The 19,743-nt window shown below is 36.5% G+C and overlaps 4 protein-coding genes across 6 annotated transcripts; 2 read left to right on the top strand and 2 right to left on the bottom strand.

Moving 5' to 3' along the window:
- Window positions 1–1,118: 1,118 nt before the first annotated feature.
- LOC125204041 (probable carboxylesterase 17) lies at window positions 1,119–2,313 on the top strand. Its single transcript, XM_048102581.1, has one exon. The coding sequence runs from the start codon at window positions 1,172–1,174 to the stop codon at window positions 2,135–2,137; it is 966 nt and encodes a 321-aa protein (XP_047958538.1). The 5' UTR covers window positions 1,119–1,171; the 3' UTR covers window positions 2,138–2,313.
- An 839-nt stretch (window positions 2,314–3,152) lies between these two features.
- On the top strand, window positions 3,153–3,726 carry LOC125206558 (probable leucine-rich repeat receptor-like protein kinase At1g68400). The gene is made up of 2 exons (XM_048105804.1): window positions 3,153–3,211; window positions 3,318–3,726. Exons 1-2 carry the CDS (start codon window positions 3,153–3,155, stop codon window positions 3,724–3,726), a joined length of 468 nt encoding a protein of 155 aa, XP_047961761.1.
- A 1,541-nt stretch (window positions 3,727–5,267) lies between these two features.
- Window positions 5,268–11,455, bottom strand: LOC125207891 (sterol 3-beta-glucosyltransferase UGT80B1-like). Of its 3 annotated transcripts, XM_048107398.1 has the most exons (15): window positions 11,049–11,454; window positions 10,376–10,775; window positions 10,078–10,229; window positions 8,423–8,665; window positions 8,231–8,342; window positions 7,762–7,932; window positions 7,447–7,510; window positions 7,312–7,369; window positions 7,043–7,220; window positions 6,583–6,713; window positions 6,378–6,480; window positions 6,197–6,273; window positions 6,028–6,075; window positions 5,722–5,767; window positions 5,268–5,646 (listed from the first exon to the last, which is right to left on the bottom strand). In XM_048107398.1, the coding sequence occupies exons 2-15, from the start codon at window positions 10,692–10,694 to the stop codon at window positions 5,411–5,413; spliced, it is 1,938 nt and encodes a 645-aa protein (XP_047963355.1). In that variant the 5' UTR covers window positions 10,695–10,775; window positions 11,049–11,454; the 3' UTR covers window positions 5,268–5,410. The 3 variants fall into 3 exon arrangements, with proteins under 3 accessions (XP_047963355.1, XP_047963353.1, XP_047963356.1); XM_048107396.1 differs by having other exon boundaries at window positions 5,268–5,767; window positions 11,049–11,453; XM_048107399.1 differs by lacking the exon at window positions 5,722–5,767 and having other exon boundaries at window positions 5,504–5,646; window positions 11,049–11,455.
- A 2,943-nt stretch (window positions 11,456–14,398) lies between these two features.
- LOC125203807 (UPF0496 protein At3g49070-like) lies at window positions 14,399–15,338 on the bottom strand. Its single transcript, XM_048102262.1, has one exon. The coding sequence runs from the start codon at window positions 15,210–15,212 to the stop codon at window positions 14,442–14,444; it is 771 nt and encodes a 256-aa protein (XP_047958219.1). The 5' UTR covers window positions 15,213–15,338; the 3' UTR covers window positions 14,399–14,441.
- Between the last annotated feature and the right edge of the window lie 4,405 nt (window positions 15,339–19,743).

Consider the following 19,743-nt stretch of genomic DNA (forward strand, 5'->3'; position numbering starts at 1 on the left):
AAAACTCGGATGATATTCAAAAGTAGTGTTCGGTTTTCTAGATAAAATAGTACCAAGATATAATATATGATTGAGTTATGAGATTGAGTCTCATGAACCAAACACACTACATATTTAATTCCGGGATACAGTCTTGCAAAGCGAACATCCCCAAAGTATACATGGATATCTCGTCGTCACTGACACTCAAAAGGCTTCAGATTTATAGGAGAAAATTACCATGAAATACATTATATTTCCTGAGTCACCCCTACCTTCAAAGCTCATATATACTTCAAGCCCACTTTATAAGAGAAGTTGGTCCAATGAAGCTCAACATGTCAAACATATGCAACAATAGCATAATTACAATCACAATACAACCCAATCTACAATAAATTAGCATCATAGAGCCGACAATAAGTCACATGGCTAGGGTCGGAAGTGTCAACAACAATGCACATCAAATCGCAAATCATGTATGAGTAAGAAAAAATGATCTTTTGTTCTTTTTATGAATTTTGAAAGACTTGGAACCAGAAATGGCGAGCAGAAGTCCAACGTACAAAAGAGATTCAACATGCTACCAAAACCATCAAAGTAACAACCGACAAAAAGGCTTACAAAACCAACAAAAAACAAACACCACAGCAACCAAGCAACAGAACGCAACCAAATGTGCGACATTGTTTGTTATCATTTATGGAGTCTTTTGCCATTTCATGAATTCATAAAATGGCAAAAAAATGACTTATTTTTACCAAAAAAAAAATGGTCCACATAAAATTGTGATGGGCTATTGTGTTGGTGGGGGGTCTTAAACGCCATTGCCGCTATATAATTCAACAAGAAGTTGATCATGGATTTCTCCTTTTCTTCTTATCTTATCACTATGTTTCCTCACAATAGGAAAAATTTAATAATGATTTCTCATTATAGGAAAAAAATAATAATGAAGAAACGAGAAGACAATTTCAGTATGGTTGTAGGGAAGTTGTAGTGAAAGCGCAAGTAGTGGGAAATGACAATATACTACTATTAATTTTCCACAAGTAAGTGTCACGTAATTCAAATGAAATTTCTAATGTTTTTCTAAGTCTAACTCCAGCCTCAAATCTCCACTATAAATTGCACCAAATTTCGTTCAACTTTACAAATCAAAAATCATCGAAGTTCAAACACATTATAAAAAATGGCCCTAGTCCATGAAAGGAAAATGATCGACCAAGTCTCCGGGTGGCTAACCCTCTTCGACGACGGCTCGGCCGATCGCACATGGGCCGGGCCGCCCGAGGTCAAATTCATGACCGACGCCGTCCCCCCACACGCCAACTTCATCGACGGCGTCGCGGTCACCGACGTCACCCCCTCCGACTGCCCCAAACTCCGCATCTACACCCCCGAGAGGCGCGAGACCGACCCGGAGAAACTCCCCGTCCTCCTCCACTTCCACGGTGGCGGCTTTTGCATCAGCGAGCCCGATTGGTACATGTACTACGCGGTGTACACGCGCCTGGCCCGCGATGCGCGCGCCATCGTGGTGTCCCCCTACCTCCGCCTCGCCCCCGAGCACCGCCTCCCCGCCGCCTTCGACGACGGCGCCGCCGCCCTCCGGTGGGCCGGCGGCGGCGGCGGCGGCGCCGATTCCGGCCGGATTTTTTTGATCGGAGACAGCTCCGGCGGGAACATTGTCCACCAAGTGGCGGTCCGGGCGGCGGCGGAGGGGGTTCCGGTGGCCGGAGCGATTCCGGTGCACCCGGGATTCTGCCGGAGCGGGCGGAGCAGGTCGGAAATCGAGAATCCGGAGACACCGTTTCTGACTTTGGACATGATGGATAAGTTTCTGGCGCTGGCGCTGCCGGAGGGGGCGACGAAGGATCACCCGTATACGTGCCCGATGGGAACTGCGTTGCCGGAGCTTCCGCCGTATTTGTATTGTGTGGCGGAGGAGGATTTGATGTGGGATACGGAGATGGAGTTTTATGAGGAGATGAAGAGGGAGGGGAAGGAGGTGGAGCTGTTTGTGAGCAAGGGAGTTGGGCATAGCTTCTACTTGAATAAGATTGCGGTGGAGATGGATCCGACCACGGCGGCGAGGACGGAGGAGTTGTTTCGGCGGATTAAGGAGTTTGTTGACAAACATTCGGTTTCGGTTTAATATTGGAAAGTGATGTATGAATAAAATATTTGGCATGTGTTTTTTTTTTTAATTTGTGAATGTGTTTTATAATTTGTAATGTTAAGTTATGGTTTGACTAAATGTTGGAAATTATATTTTATGTATAATGATTTTGTATAAATACTTTAGAGGAATGTATGTTATTTTATAGCCGACCAAGTGTTTTGAATTTATACTAGACATGGACACGTACGATAATTGTATGTATAAAATGAAATACTATTGTATGAGTATTATGCACCTTAATGATTAAAATCGAGAAATTTGAGTATTTTGAGTTTGGTTTGGAACTCGATTTCATATATCACTATAGCTAGGTTAGTTATTGAATGTATCCTAAATTTTTATTAAATTTACCTAAATTTGAAAATTTGTTAGTTCTATCCCTAACCTTTATTGATTGTATGAATATTGATACAAATTGTATCAATATCAATCATATTCAAGTTTTTTTAATTGCTAATTATAATCTTTTCAACATGTATTAATTTTGGCTATTAAAATTTCACTTCAACAGTGGAATCATCGTACACTATAAAAAAACTTATCTTTTAAGATCATAAAAATCGACATGCAATTACTTGTGGTAGAAAATTTTAAAATATAATAATTTAGGGCGCATAAGAAAGTGTTCCTAATTTAAGGTCAAATTAACTTAATCTTTTGCTATTTTAGGACGTTTCTATTTGCATCCTCTAATTTTAGTAGGGATACCAACAATAAAGACGTTTTTTGAATATATTTAAAAACACAAATTAGGTTCCTTAATTGCATTAAAAATGTCATTCGATTATTTTTGTTGTAGTAATATAACGTATCAGAATATTATCTTTTCTTCTGAAAATAATTTGTATACGAGAATACTAATATCTTTCTTTCCATTTTTAGAAGCGATCATCTAAAAAGAGTAAAGACCAAAAGTGGTCCCTAACATATGGCCGTTTTATCAATTTGGTCCTAAATATTATCTTTTTTATTATTTGGTCCCTCACAAATGAACTCGGACCCGAATTGGTCCTCACTTAACGGAATCGTCAAAAATAGACGGTCAATGTGATTTAATTAAGTTTTGACCAAAATTAAATTACAAATTGTAATTAAATTAACATTATCTTAGCCAACACCACTTCCATTTCCATGGCATCATCCGTGTCCTCAGCCTCAAGCAAAACCGCTTCACCGGTCCAATTTCGGACCTCTCCAACCTTACCGCCTTAAAACTCCTCTTCCTCTCTGAAAACCGCTTCTCCGATGAGTTTCCAGCGTCGCTAATTTCACTCTCCAACCTCTACCGCCTCGATCTCTCCCGCAACAGATTCTTCGGCGAAATCCCCCTATCCGTCAACCGCCTCACGCATTTGCTCACCCTCCGCCTCGAGGAGAACTCCTTCTCCGGCGCAATTCCTGATTTACACTTGCCGAATTTGCAGGAATTCAACGTGTCGGGGAATAAGTTCCCGGAGCTATACCTAGCTCGTTTTCTAAATTCCCTGCGACGTCGTTTTGGGGGAATCCGACATTGTGCGAGACGCCGTTGGAGAAATGTGGTGAAATTGCATCGCCGGTGAGCCCTAAAACGACGGTCTCCTCCTCTCCGACTGCAATTCCCGAACTGCAGCCGTCGCCGGAACAGAGGAGAATGAAGAAAGGAGAATGAGAATGAAGAAAGGAGAACGAAGAACTGTTCTTCGTCAGTTTAGTGTTTTTAACAATTTTATTTTTATTTTTCTGAAAGAATTTAAAATATTAATTAAAATAGTTAATTTTGGTCAAAACTTAATTAAATCACATTGGCCATCTATTTTTGACGGTTCTGTTAAGTAAGGACCGATTCGGGTCCGAGTTCATTTGTGAGGGACCAAATAATCAAAAAGATAATGTTTAGGACCAAATTGATAAAATAGCCATATATTAGGAACCATTTTTGGCCTTTATTCATCTAAAAATGAATAAATTGATACTACACATTGAAAAGATGGAGACAAAATTTGATAAATTGAAAAGGTTGTAAACATAGTATAAAATTCATAAATTTGAAAGTGTACGATAAACATATATACTCCGTATATAATATAGTTTAGGGGTGTGATCAATTGTTATTTTCTTAAGTTGATAACTAGCTAACTAATCAATGCAGTGTATTAAAAATGTCAACACGATGATATTAAAATGTCAACACCTAATTTTTTTGAATTTCAATATAATGTGTTGATATTATGGGTTGACATTTTAATGTCACCGTGTTGATATTAACACATTTTAATGTCATCGTGTTGACATTTTCAATATACTTTATTGATAAGTTAGCAGAGTTAGTAACTTAAATAGTTAGCAATACAACATACCCATATAATTTATATGAGTAAGTATTGAGTGATTAAGTAAAACATTTCATTGGAAAATTGCAACTATCAAGTTAAGCCATGTAGTAACAATAAAATACTACTACTCCCTAATGTTGCGTGGGCTGAGAAGAAACGTACACATGTAACATTTCCTTTTTTTTTCATACAACTTCATTATCATAATTACGAGGATGGTTTATTATTTTATTAATTACATACTAAATGTACGATTCTCACGCTTGTAATCCCACTGGTTTCGGCGAAAAATGAGGTTATAGTCATGAACAGCAAATTGTTTTTAAGATATGCAATCCGAATGATATCTTCAATATCTTTAATAACATTTGAATAAGGATATGATAGATCACAATAAAATACTCCCTCCCTTCCCATAATATAAGTACAATAAAATATTCCCTCCCTTCCCATAATATAAGTCACATTTAATGTGACCACAAATTTTAAGAAATATTAATAATAGTGAGTTGGAAAAATTAGTAGAATATGAAATCTACTTTTTTATATTGATTTTATCGTAGAATGTGAGTGAAATGAGTTTTAATAGAATGTGACATCTATTTATCATTTATAGTAAAATACTAAAGATTTACTATCTTATAGATAAGAGTTAAAAATAAATAAAATATTTTTATTGGAGAATGAGAACTTGAAAATAGAGGAAGAATAATACGAGTATTTTATATTGTCTTTTATGTACTTACGGAACAATTTTTAATTACAAAATTTATTGAGTTATTTCTAAATAAATATAAAAACTTAACGTATTTATTAATTTATGTGCATTTCAATTAAATTCAACCTAGTCACAAGCAAAGCACAAAGATTTAATCATAATAAAAATAAATAAATGAATAGTAACCTAATCTATGTACAATGGTAACAAAATCTAAGAACCACAAGCCCAGCAGCAGATTCTACCAAACTGAGTGAACAGCCATTGCATAGGATCTGGGCCGTCATCCTTATCCAGGGGCGGAGACGGTGGCGGCAACGGGACCTCCGCTGGTAAGTGGCGGTGGAAAGCATCGACCGCGGCTCCAACGCCATCTTCTTTTCCGATACGAGATGCTACCTTCATCGCTCGAGATTTCACCTCTGGATGCAGCATGAATCTTATAGCTTCTGCGAGGGATTCAACGGTTAGCTGCGATACGGGAATTGGAGCAGGCCCGAGTCCTTTCTGGTAGATTATCTCACCCCAGAAAAACTGATCCCCGAAGAACGGAACAATGGTTGTTGGACACTGAGTAGATTACAAAGCGCGTCTCAAATATAAACAAACGAGATGAACACAAGGAATTGTTTACCCAATTCGCAATGCCAAGACATATATTTCAATTCACTATATAATTTCAGGATGAATTCATAAGGAAAGTAGAGAACCCTAATTCTAGTCGGAAACATATCTCAGGAATAAATCAAAGATATATTAGGAAATATATTGGCCTCAATTATTTTCCATAATTTATAAAAAAAAAACAAGAAAAGCTCAAAAGGCTTTACCCCTGCTTTTAGTCCAGTTGCTGTAGTCCCAGCTCCACCATGATGAACCTGCAAATAATTTCGATTTTCGACACACAGAGGGAAATAAATGTTTGTAATGGTTGGATAAGTATGTGATATGTAATCATTATATGTATGCAGTTACAATTATGTTGAGATACAAACTTACCACAGCAGAGCATTGAGGAAACAACCAGTCATGAGGGCAATCCACAATCACGAAAACATTGTCCGGAATCTTTGAATCTGAAACGGAAAAAATCTCCTTAGAAGTCATGGAAAAAGTTGTGGATTAGACAGGGGGAAGCAGAAAGAAATACCAAGAGATCGAACCAGCAAAAGATACTTACAATTACCGAGGTCTCCCCAGCCTCGATCGATTATTCCTCTTTGGCCTGTAATCTCTAAAGCCTCCAAGATGGTGTTTGTAGTTTTGTTTGAATCATCAAGAGGCTTAACAAGCAGACAAAACATATTATTAACGAGTTCGGCCAAACTATTGAGAAACTCAAAAAAATACCAGTTAACCACGTCTCCAGCTGCATTGCCACCTACCATGCTTCCGAACCCAATATAAATTGGTTGAGATCCCTTTTGTATCCACTCAGCAAATTCTTCAGATGGTTCATACTTTGATCCAAGGTTCATAAAGCAGTAGCCGACGACATCAACCTGGTTCCCCCAGTCTGCATTGGAGAAATAACATCAGCTATGAATGCTTAAGTAGATAGATTGCTTTGAAGTTATAAGCTTTGAACTTCAGATCAATTGTCAGGATAAACCCATACGGGTAATATTACGAAACAAATTACATATTCTGAACTAATATTCTTAGATTACTAGTACAAGTTATCGTGCAATTTAGCCAAATGACTATGAAATCAACAGATGAAATTATACATGGAAACTCAATGAAGAAGAATGCCGAGAACAGTATCAACACAAATTAGGCTATTCACATAATTAATCTGATGTACTAAATAAAAAATATCAAGCAACTCAAAGATGGCCTTACCATCTGGCTTGGGTACGACATGGGGACTCCACATGTAGCCTGTCGGGAGATGAGAAATCGACCCATGATATGAGCTGAAGTATGCAATAGGGGGAAGCTTCAGTTTATTTCTCCTGAACTCATTAATAAGTCCTCTTATACCCCACCATATCAGTAAGTCCACAAGAATATACGAGAGCTGGATCAATTAAAAAATATCATAGAACATATTCATTTACAATCCGGATTCACCAAATTTGACAAGAGCAACTCAAAACAATTGCACATACCCAGTATCCCGCACTTTGAGGCACACGTGCTAATGGGTGAGGAAATGCATACGTAGGCCTGTAATTCAGCACATAATTAAACGGGATAAACTAACCAACACAAAATGAAAAGGGTAAGCAGTAATTTTAGCTTACGTCCAAGGCATTGTGAAGAAAATGTGCATGGGAATACCAAGAGCTTCAGCCACGTGTGCATGTCCTGATAACAAGAAAATCATCTCAATGGCATGTAAAATATAGATCAGTATATCTCAATATTGAACGTGACATGCGTTTTCAATTTTTTAGCTAAAAAATTAATTCAGTAATCAATGATTATATCTAATGGCCTATAATATGTTCAAGAATTCCACAAAAAAAAGTCAAACAAATTTAGATTGAATATGTAAAGTTCTAGACAAAATCTGAATTAGGATTCTAAACTGCGGTATGAGAGTTGCAACAACTGACCGTAAGCAGGAGGATTTGCAATAATTGCCTGAGCTCTGAAAGGTTCGCCAGTAATTAGATCTGGTTCTGTGCAGGCTGGAAGCAGAGATTCAATAATGGCCTTTATTTGTTTACGTTGTATAGCGATCTCTCCTGGCGCTGATGGAATAAGACCTTTATTTCTGGCCATATCTGCAGTTGCATGAAATAGATTTAGTTATGAAATATGCTCAAAACCGTCAAATTCGATTAATTTCTGAAACCGACTTTGGCAACTGCTTCACTTAAAAAAGTTAGAATCTTGAATCTATATGGTCTGCTCCAACATACAACTATGATGTGACAAAATAAAAAACCTAATTGCATAATTATTATGCAATTATGAATCATGGATCACAGAAGAGTCATCACACTTGATTACTTTATGGTACATTAATATTAAATATTCTGGAATTATTAGGAATGTGTATTCATGTTGAAGACCTCTTACATCCAGCCAAAACACGAGGATCACCACCAAGCGGGTAAAAGTCCACCCCAGCTGACTTCACGAATCCACGGAAATTTGCGTGAGTTGCCAACCTTACATGATGACCGTATGCCTGTTCTCATTTAGAATAAGCAATAAATAATGGGGATGTAAAACTATTGGAGATTGCTTAACATGAAACTTATGCCTTACCTGAAGTCTCCTTGCAACAGCAAGGAATGGCTGTACATCTCCTCTTGTTCCAACTACAAGCACTGCAATCTTTAGTTTTGGGACCGATTTATTATGATCGGTAGCAATATAATCAATAGTAGAAGGAACTCTATCCAACTGATGGAGCTCTAATAACGATGAAGCTACAGGAGAATCCTTAGTGAGGTCAACCTCCACAGTTCCATCCGTTTGGATCTTCATTATCTCCACAATTAATTGTTTCTGGACCAAAACAACATAAAAATACAAAATCAATAAAAAATATATCCTTCTTATAAGTCCAAATAGGTGCGCAATATGTTCTGCCTCAAATGCTCGAGAGACTATTGATAAGAGTGAATAAATGGTAAATACATGGGTGGTACCCTTGAATAAGCATATCTTTCAAATTGCATATGATGTAAAGATTCATGTCTCTGTGATGAAAACAAGGACATCTATCGCGTCATTTTTAAAATGAGAGTACCAAACGATTTATTTTGGATGCTTGGATCAACATAAGTATGAAGAAAGTGTTAAGATCCAGAACCCCTTCCCAGTATATAACACCATTAGAAAATGATTGGAAAAACTACAAAAGCCAATGAGATATCCAATAACAAAGAATCCAATACTAAAGAAGTTATTTTAGGCAGCACAGAGATAAAGCATTGATTTGGGCGTTGTACATCAACAATTTCTGTCATAAAAATAATCAACTGGTGCTTTTTTCTGTCTCAACATGTATAGCTGAATACATAATGGATTTTTTGTAAAAGAACAACAGCAAGCTGAAAGCAGTTAATATTACTTTGATCAAACAAACTTACAGGAAAAAAGAAGCATCAATATTTGTCTAATGCTCTAATATCTAAGGAAATAAGAAGTCGAGCACAACGTCTATAATTAATGAGTAGGGAACCAATATTTGAGCTTAACCGCACATTCATGCATTGTGTTCTTATGTTCCGCATTGGTGTTCAACTTCGGTTGTGCAGGGTTCTCTCAGGTTACACTTATACTAATTGATTCATTTAAAAAGAGGATTTGGGAGAAGGCATTCACAAACTACAAATCAGATTTGTCAAAATCACTAAAACAAAGACTTGAATATTTAATTGACGGACTTCAAAGTTCACATATAAATCACTCCGATAATCCGATTCCTTCAATCCAAATGCAAGTGTAGCATATTAAGATGTCGCACTGACACGTTACAAACTAAATGCACATCTTGCATCGTAGTCAGTCAATTTGTCTTCTCAGTTCTCATTGGACTCTTCCATTATTTCCATATACCTTTCATCAAATAGTTATATTCCTGATCCATGGTTATTGAAGGATTATAGGACATTACCCACTTCAGAGACAAGTTCCTCTAGTTGGCAAAGCAATTGTTCGAGGGTGACTGTCATGCTACTAAGTTTAGGAAATCATTTTCTCAGGCAAACATCAAGCTATGTGAAAAGCAATGAGACAAACCCACAGCCAGAGTAAAGCATACATGCTACGCGAGATTAATCTAAACCAGAATGCCACTTTAGCAAATGAAAAAGCAGATATGTATAACCCGCACCTTCCACTGGATACACAAAGAAGCATGTTGAGAAGCACAAATGAGAATGAATTCAAGACATTTATGCAATGTATCTAACCTTCTCACGTTCAGAGAGTCTATCCAACTTTAGAGCAGACAATGGACTACCCACGCCCATCCTTTTCTCAGTCATTGATCGCGTAAATGTTAGCTCTTCATTTTCAAGGAAGAGATTTCTCTCCACAGGTGCTGTAATGCAATGGTCCAATCCTTAAGACACAAAGAAAATGTTCAAGTGAGAAAAACAGCATCGATCTGACAGTGTGACAGGCAGAGCTTCAGCTTAACTAATCGGTTCCAATCTTCAACTTTATCTGAATTTCCAGTCCTTGCAATTAATAACCATGATTTCTAACCTTTGTGCATCCTAGGCGATGGAGTAAGACTGAGATCATTCACCGAAGAGACCTCTACCGCAGAAGACGACTGGGACAAATTTGATTGTCGAACGTTGGCCAGAGGTGTCGAAGGCAAATCAAACTCACCATCCATAGATTGATCATCTTGTCGATCATTAGAACTTCCATTGAGACTGTCCCCCTCACCCTGTCTCTCTCTCAATGTAACTGACACATCAGAAACATCAATTTGATTGGTCCTATTAGACTCCTCCCGGCCTCTCTCCATCGGAGTTTCTAAAGCTTTTGTATCCTTGTCAATCCCGTGATCAACCATTTCACCACGAGAACTCCAACAAAATTGAACACTTTCAGCAAATACACAATTTTTTCTACTGAATCCCACAGGCTGAGAAACCTATGCATAAAAATGTGCAATCACAAGGTTAACTAATCATAATCACAACATATCAAATAGCAGCAACTACAATCAGAATTTCAAGCTTCCCAAAAAAGTTTCCAGCTTTGGAACTTTACACACAGCTAGTACCAAACCTTCCCCACACAATTCCAGTAAGAAACAAAAACAAACACACTCACACACACCTAAAATTCTCAATTGGTAGCATAAATAAAAGATTCCCAACTACTGCTTGTTCAAAATAAAAGAGAGAGGGATTCAATAGCAAACCTTCTCTTGCACGAGAAAGCTTCAAGCTTTGCTGGATGTCGGTGAATTCAACAATATTGCAGAAGGGTTTAATAAACTAATTTACATAAATTGACAATTTGACACCGATGGTCGTAGGTGAAGAAATCGCTATGGTGGCGACTATATTAAACTAATTTCTGGCAAAGGCTGCTGATTTATTTACAAATTGGAGAAAACAGAGTAAATACCAAATCCCCTCCAAACGAAGAAGGTGATTACGTAAAACTCCAACAGATAAATGAAGATTGGGGCTTAGAAAAAGAATGATTGAAGGAATTAATTGAAGATGAGATGATTAGTCATGGGAGTTGGCCCAATCGCTTTGTTACAGAGGGATTTCAATGGCTGCTGTGAGGAATATTCAGAATTGGTTACCACTGTCGCCGATTCCATTAACACTTTGTATTTTCAATTTAATATAATTTTTTCGATATTTATTTTTATTTTTCAGACTTTTAATTACTAATACAAAATTTCTAATATCGATAGTTAAATTGCTAAAGTCGAAAGAGTCAATAATTCAATAGGATTCTGCCGAAAACTTCAAGATTTGCAAGCAAATTACGTTTAATTTAAATTTAGAGATAAATATTGATTATATTATCCAACTTCATTTTGTAGTGCCAGCTGTTTAAATTTAGTTTTATTGGATAAACTGCGATTTAGTTTTTTATACTGAATTGCGAAAAGTGTTTATTATAGCCAACAACATTAATAGCGAATTTGCGTACTTATAATTTGGATTGAATAATGATGATGAATTTCATCAAAAAGAATGAAGAAATAAAAAAGTCTTTCTTTAATTATTAAGTAATAAGATTAAAATCTTAACGTAACAAATTTTGTAAAAAAATGCCTGTAAATCGCAACTTAATGTTGACTCACTATTTAATGTAATTTAGAAATTCAAACTGGATTCAAATTTTGTCTGTCAGCTTTGGCAATTGTTTTAAATTAAATTTTGTTGACGCTGTCTTAGATTTGGTAGAAAGTAGATGCATATTTAACCTTTGACTAGCTGTCAGTCAGTTTTCTGACAGCAAATAAAAAGTCTTTCTTTAATATATTAGGAATTAGGAACTTTTCTTTAATGCTACTGCATCTATCTTTTTTGTTTGAATAACATTTTATACCTCTGAAATTATTTTAATTGCAAGAATAGAGGAAATGTATTTTTTATCATTTAATATAAGATAAAAATAATAAGTATGTGACGTTAACGAAGAAAAGCCTTATTGTCGAACATTAATTTATAAAGTAAAATAGAAAATCCCAATGTGACTAGCTGACTGCATGTCTTTTTAATACAAAAAATTAAAAACCAAACCATAACATAATACGAAAAGGGGAAAATAAAAAAATAAAATTAAAAAAAAAGAAAAAGAAAAATTGTGTGTTTCAAGAATCTTATGTGTGAAATTGATAGAGTGGCTTTTGTGAATTGTAGAAGATCAGATGCATGAAATTGATAGAGTAGCTTTGTGAATTGAAGAGATGCGTAAAATTGATTGTGAGAATTGAAGAATGAGATGCGTGAAATTGAGAGGGATAAAATTGATTTACGATAAATTCACAGAGAAGAGAGAGGGAGAGATATGACATGGAGAGGCTGCTCAGCAGATCAATTCTCGGTATATCTATATTTTTCAATCATTTCTAAGTCCAATTAAGTTGCAGAAATTATTTCAAATTGCAGCAAGAGAGCAGTAACCAACATACGAAATATATAGTCCCATTCTAGTAACTTAGTAGTAGCATAATATCATTGTATTTTAGTCGTAAACTTTATTTCTAGTAATAAGGAATGAAATTAGACAATGAATCACAATTATTTTTATTTTGCATTCCTTATGCAAACCAAACATGGTTGATTTTTTTCCTTATGATTTAAATCAATCTATGTTTACGATTTTGTATGCCAATATAAAGGCTTATTGTAGGTTTAAAAAGACATATCTTCGAAAATTAGTACTTTCCATACTTCCTCAGTTGATCTCTCTTCCTCAAATCTCATTTTTGGTGAAAAAACTTCTCCAATCATATTGCAAATCCAAACTCATTTTTGCATTTTTCTACAAATAAACACCAAATATGGGTAATATTGTAGCTACTGCAAAACTTTTGTGAGACGCATACTTAAAAAATGGTGTAAAATTTGAAGTTAGTGTAAATGATTAAAATAAAATTATTTTTTATGTGACATATACTCAAAAATGAATTTGAGTTTAATGTAATCGTTGGAGCTGGCCTTATAAGTTAATTATAAGACGTTGATGAAGCCTCCAACCGATCTCTCCACTCTCCAGCATCACTCGTCTTTCCAAACTTCATCTGAGCTATACATTTAAAGGCCACAATCACTAATAAATACATCCTCTGCCCGTCATCCGTCATTAGCAGTGCTAGATTACTATTTTAATTCGTCCACAATTAAAAATCTCGGTTTACTCTTACTCAAAATGATAGGTAGTTTTCACATTCCACAAAATTATTTCACTCACCTTTTATTACACTCTCTCCGTCCAATTAAATATGAAACATTTATTTTTAGGTTCGAAATTTAATATAGTACTCCTTCCGTCCCATAATAGATGACACACTTTCTTTTTTAGTTTGTCCCACAAAAGATGTCACATTTCCTCTTTTGGAAAAAGTTCTTTCTCACATCAATTATAAAATTATATTTTCTCTCACCACTTAACACACAAAATAACATCTCGTAAAATCTCGTGTCATCTCTCAAGTGTGACATCTACTATGGGATGGAGGGAGTATTGTTTTATTAGTTAATGAAGAGAGAATAATATGGAAAAAGTAGGGATGGTATTTCCCTTTTTAGGAATTGTTTCCGGCGAGCCATTTGCAGAGCACATCATGTGCTCGATATATGCTCGGTATATGGTTATTTCCGAGCACTTTTTCATCGAGCTCATATGGTGCTCGGAAAAGGCTGACTTTTTAGGAATTGTTTCATTTTCAATTGAACAATTCAAAAAAGAAAACGTTTCATTTATAATGAGACAGAAGGAGCATAGAAATGAGTTTTACATTTCACTATTTTCTTTTACTCACTTTTTGTATATGAAATATTTGTTAAAATTCGTGTTGAGTTCAAACGAGACTCATGTTGGATTAAGGGATTACCATTTTCATTTAACGTACCACTCAAAAAGAAGCATGTCATTCACATTAAATCAGAACATTAGCATGAAGTTCAAAACATTATAATCATAAAACAAATCTCATCTTTTTCCAATTCATAAACGAAAACAATATAATTAAAATGCAATACAAATAGTACAAATGAAGGAAAACATAAATATATCTACACAACCCCTTCATATACATAAATACACATACTATGATACTAATCTAGGTCATAGAACTCCTGCAAATCTCCCTAACCACCATAGCTCGAGCTCTGTTAATGGTAAGCAAACAAAGATACACATGCTCCTCCAACTCCTCCGCCTGCCTCCTCACCCCAAACTCACTCTCCCTCACCACCTCCACACCCCTCCCCCTCTCCACCATCGCCCTATCGTGCTCGATCTCTCCCCCGATCCTCTCCACCGCCCTCCCCATCGTGTCGAAATCCCTCCTCAATATATACGCCCCCTTCGCCGCCACATCCAGCTGCTCCACCACCCCTCTCATCACCACAACCCTATCACACCCCCACACAAACTCCAAAACCCTCAATTTCCCCGCCATTTTCTTCCTGCTCGACCTCAGCCGCTCCAGCACCCGCGCCTGCCTCTCCTGGATCTCCCCAAACCCCCTCCTGTCGAGGCCCGAGGGCAAGGGGCTGTCCAGGAGATCAGATATCGTGTCTGGATCGATGATTTGATCATTGCTGATCGATCTGTAGATGGTTTGGAGATGGATTAAGGTTTTGAGTATATTCGTGCAGAGGTGTGATGCCTCTGCACTGATGCTGAAGTAGTCCAATAAGATCGAATTCAACTCTCTTGAATTTACCGAGGACTTCAGGAGCGAGGCTATCGTCTCCTGGCTCGGGTTCAGGAGGAGGTCGGATGGGGACGAGGGCACGAGGAGTAGCTGGGCGTGCACGAAGAAATCCGCGAAGGATTTTGTCCTGACCACGCAGAGATACTCGTCGTTGACGTTGATCTTGATCATGCTATTGTGAAATGGAGATTGATGATATGAGTTTGTTGGATGATATAATGAAGTAAGTAGTTGTGGTGTTACTTGAAAGAGATGGTAGTTGTTTTTTGAGGATGAGTTTAGTTTGTTTGTAAAGTTTTAGTGTGTCAAATTTGAGGTATACTTCATATGTATTTGTGGTGTGTGTGTGTATATATATGTGAAGCAAGTCACGTCATTAATTTACTTGAGGGAAGTCTCTAGTGTACGTGGATGATGAGAGAGAGACTTGTGGAAGATGTAATTAGTTAATTAATTAATAACTTAAGATGTGGCTTGGCTTGTATGTAATATGTATGGTGATTAAATAAGAGAGAGTGCATAGCATGTATAGATATATTAATTTAAGTAATGTTAATGTATGTGGTTAATATTGATCTCTTTTATGTCCCGTAACCTTTTCTTTAAGTGCATGACCTTAATTTAGTTAATATTACAAAATAAAATATTGAGTATAAGTCAATTACTATGTCGAAAATTGAAAAAGAACAGAGATAGTATATTCCTAACTAATTATCTTAAACTATATATAAATATTTTTAATTAATAAAATAACGAATGTAGAAAAAAATGTGGGTGAGACACCAAAATGACAAGCCTAACATTAAAATATATTAAACACATGGCAATAACACTCCTAAAATAATTTTCCCAAAAATAGTTAAATCTTTAATGCAGATACAAATAAACTGAAGGAGTGTCATTATTAATATAATTAGTATTAATAATGAAGTAATATTTGAGTAATATATTGTGAGGTCTAGAATGTGCACATTGTTTGGCAGATAAATATTTGTTGAAAGCTATAAGGTTTCTAGATTCTCATAATGAAGGATTCCATGGCCAAAATACGTTTAATCCTACGTGGCTTTTTATTTTCACGACAACTGTCATTCAATTGTAGCTACGCGTATTATTTATATTTTTCTTTCAAGCCAATCAATATTATGATCAATACTCCAATATTTGATGTTATGCGTGGAGTGTTTATTTCTTTGTTTGGCCAAATGAATATCTCATCTGGAATACCATTTCCAGTATTTTTTAAGACCCCACTTCAATTTTCGTAAATTCATAATTAAAGGAAACGAAGGGAGTGTTATATTTTTAACTTAATATTTAATTGATAATTAAATAATAGTTATTAGATATTCAAATTAAAGGCTTAGTTTATCAATCTTAAAATGTCAATATGATCAATAAAAAACGTCAATAAGGCCATAGAATTAATTCCAAAAAATATCAATAGGGGTATTAATGTCAATTAACTACAAAATTAGTTATAACTAACTTTATAAAGAAATCTCAAAACTTTAGATTCATATAACATATACTCCCTCCGTCCCACTTTAGGAGTTCCGGTTTACTATTTTTAGGTGTCCTACTTTAGGAGTCTCGGTTGAAATATTCCATAAATGGTATTAGGCTCCATATTCCACTAACTCTTTTCCACTCACATTTTATTATAAAACTAATATAAAAAAGTATGACTCGCATTCCACTATTTTTTTTCACCAACTTTCCTTTACATTTCTTAAAACCCGTGCCGAACACAACCGGGACTCCTAAAGCGGGACGGAGGGATTATCAAATTAAAGATAATTTTATAAGGATTCCAACGATATATTACATGCATATGTTCCGACGTCAAAATTTGAAAAAAAATTCAAAATTTTTAAATTTTTTTGTACAGCAGAAATGTCAACATACTATAATACATATAAAAAATGTCAATCTAAGCAATGGGTTAACATTCTTAAAGCATTATATTAACATTCTTAAAGCATTATGTTGACATTCTCAAAGCATTGTGTTGATATTTTCGGAACACTATATTGACATTTTCATCCAAATCTCTAATTTAGAGTTTTTTTTTTATCTTTTTCGATTTAATTAATAAAAACGAAAATTACACGTGGCAAATTATAGACCACATGTTTTCTAAAATCTTATGGCCTTAAATTAGTTGTAGGTAGCAATTAAATGATGAGTTAGCAATTGATCACTCCCTAGGAAATGAATTAAAATAAATAGTTTTTTTTATCCCTGATGCATAATTAGAATTTTAATTATGTACTTTTCTATTTCTTAATTATTAGTAGAATTTACTTGAAATAAAATCTGTATTAACTACTACTAGTATAACTTAGTCGCATTGTAAAATTTAATTAAAAATAAATACAAATAAATATATTAAATAAGAATGATTTAAAAAAGCAAATAAGAATGATTTAAAAAAGCAGTTTAGCCTCATAGATAATGTACTTCCTCCGTCCGTCATTTAAGAAATATTAAGAAAAATGGATGAAAAAAAGTTAGTGGAATATGAGTCTCACTTGGATATATTAGTTTTAAATGAAATGTGAGTGAAATAAGTCAGTGGAATGTGAGACTGATATGATCTCTATATCTTAGGAAATCTCAATTATTTAGTTATCTTTTATTTCACCATATCTTTTTCATATCTTTGTTTTCTTATTCAATAAGTTAGGGTAGTAGTATTCTAGTATCATAAATAGGAGAGCTTGTTATCATATTTAATCATCCAATCAATGAATATATTATTTTGGTTAAATACCTTGCGAAATGCTTTAAATCCATACTTTCCTACGCTACCTGCTGCCCGGCGGAAGGTCTCCGAGCACAACCGGAACGTATATCTGATCTGTAGCCGTTGCCCGACAGGTTGGAACCCGCGCACAGCCGCCCAGATCCTTATCTCTGCCGACCCTCACGGGCACCGGATTATCTGTATTTGTTATTTTCGGTTTTATCGGATCGTTAGGGATTTAGGTCTCTAACAATTGGTGCTTTTATCCGTGTACTCATGAGACGATACAACAACAACGGTAGGCAAGGTTGGGGCGCAAACCGTCCCGACTGCTTTCCGAATGGCTCGTCGCGCCGTGATAATGCGATTGGCCGCCGAGGCAACGTCAGTTTCAACCGACAGCAGACCGACGAGGTGGACCGTGAGGGTAGCCCAACGGAGGATGCGAACCACGATGATTCTGTGGGTTATAAATTGGATCGCTTGATTGATAGACTCGACAAATTGGATTCTTGGAGAGAAGATACAAACCGTAGGTTTGAAAATATGGAACCAGCGTGGTCTTGTGGCAATGGTCAACCGTATGACGACGAAGATATAGATGATTTGGGGTTTGATGATCAGCATCAACGGAGCACAGGGGATAGGGGTTTTCGTGGTAGAAACCCTACTTCGGCGCGCGTGACAGCCCGCAGAGAGATCGATATCGTCGCGAGGGGAGAAATTGTAGGGTTTCATTTTGGGACCCACCAGGATATCAACAACATCGTCACCAAATAGGCGGGTATGATCAACAGTTTAATTTGCCAGCCACGTGTTACGACCCGCCACAGTCGCGGCAGCCCTCTTGTTGGGAACCACCGCCTCGCCGTGCATCGCTAGAATATTCGGATTATGATCAACCACCACTGGGTCCGCCTAGTCGTTGGGATCCGCTCGACTATCGTTGCCCGCAGACCTTGCAGCCTACGCAGTTTAACCGATCCCTGAGTCACCGCACAGCTCCTTGCCCAGCCCAACTAGCTGCAGTAAGTGATTACAACGAGAAATTGCGTGTTTATAGATTGGAGCAAGCCGCCTTCTCGCCGAGTTGAATGTTGGGTTTGGGGAGAATAGTGATGACGAATATCTAGTTGAGGATGTTCCCAACAACGTTGCTCACAATGGGGGCGCTAATCTTGATGTTGATGTTCCAATCAATGAGTCCCTGGAAGAGATCGTCAAGACCGACAATATGTCGCTTCAAGTGCTCGTTGGGGTAGATGATGAGAAGATTGGTGATCTTATTGTGCCAACACATCGAGAAGTGGCATTGTTAGATGATGTAGAGGAAGATAATATCACTGATGAAATAAAGATGATCGTCGCCGCACTCAATGACGTTCAAGTGTCATCCACAAATGTTGTTGGAAATTGTTGGGGCAAGAAAGAAGATGGTGCTTACACCGGTTTGCCCATAATTGCTTGTGTTTATGTGGGTTTGAATGTCAGTGATGTTCTAAATATGAATCATCGATCAACATCGCTCGACACCGATGCAAGGTTGATCCCTCCGCGCAATGACACGCCATGTTTGAGCATTCTTGGAGGTGTGAACATGTTTTTCATTTTGGCACGGAATTCTGCCTGCCACATTAGGTCTCCTTGGTTGATTTTTTATAGAGGTGATCAAGGTATACATTCAGCTATTCGATATATGTTTGATCCAGGAGGAGACGTCTTGCCAAAGCTTTTGCTTTCAGCTATCATCGTTGCTTCGTGGTTTCCACCTTGAGGACAAGACGGATTTTAACCGTGGGGGAGTTGATACGATCCTCTATATCTTAGGAAATCTCAATTATTTAGTTATCTTTTATTTCACCATATCTTTTTCATATCTTTGTTTTCTTATTCAATAAGTTAGGGTAGTAGTATTCTAGTATTATAAATAGGAGAGCTTGTTATCATATTTAA

This window comes from Salvia hispanica, chromosome 2 (assembly GCF_023119035.1).
Source record: "Salvia hispanica cultivar TCC Black 2014 chromosome 2, UniMelb_Shisp_WGS_1.0, whole genome shotgun sequence".
NCBI classification, from domain to species: Eukaryota; Viridiplantae; Streptophyta; class Magnoliopsida; order Lamiales; family Lamiaceae; genus Salvia; species Salvia hispanica.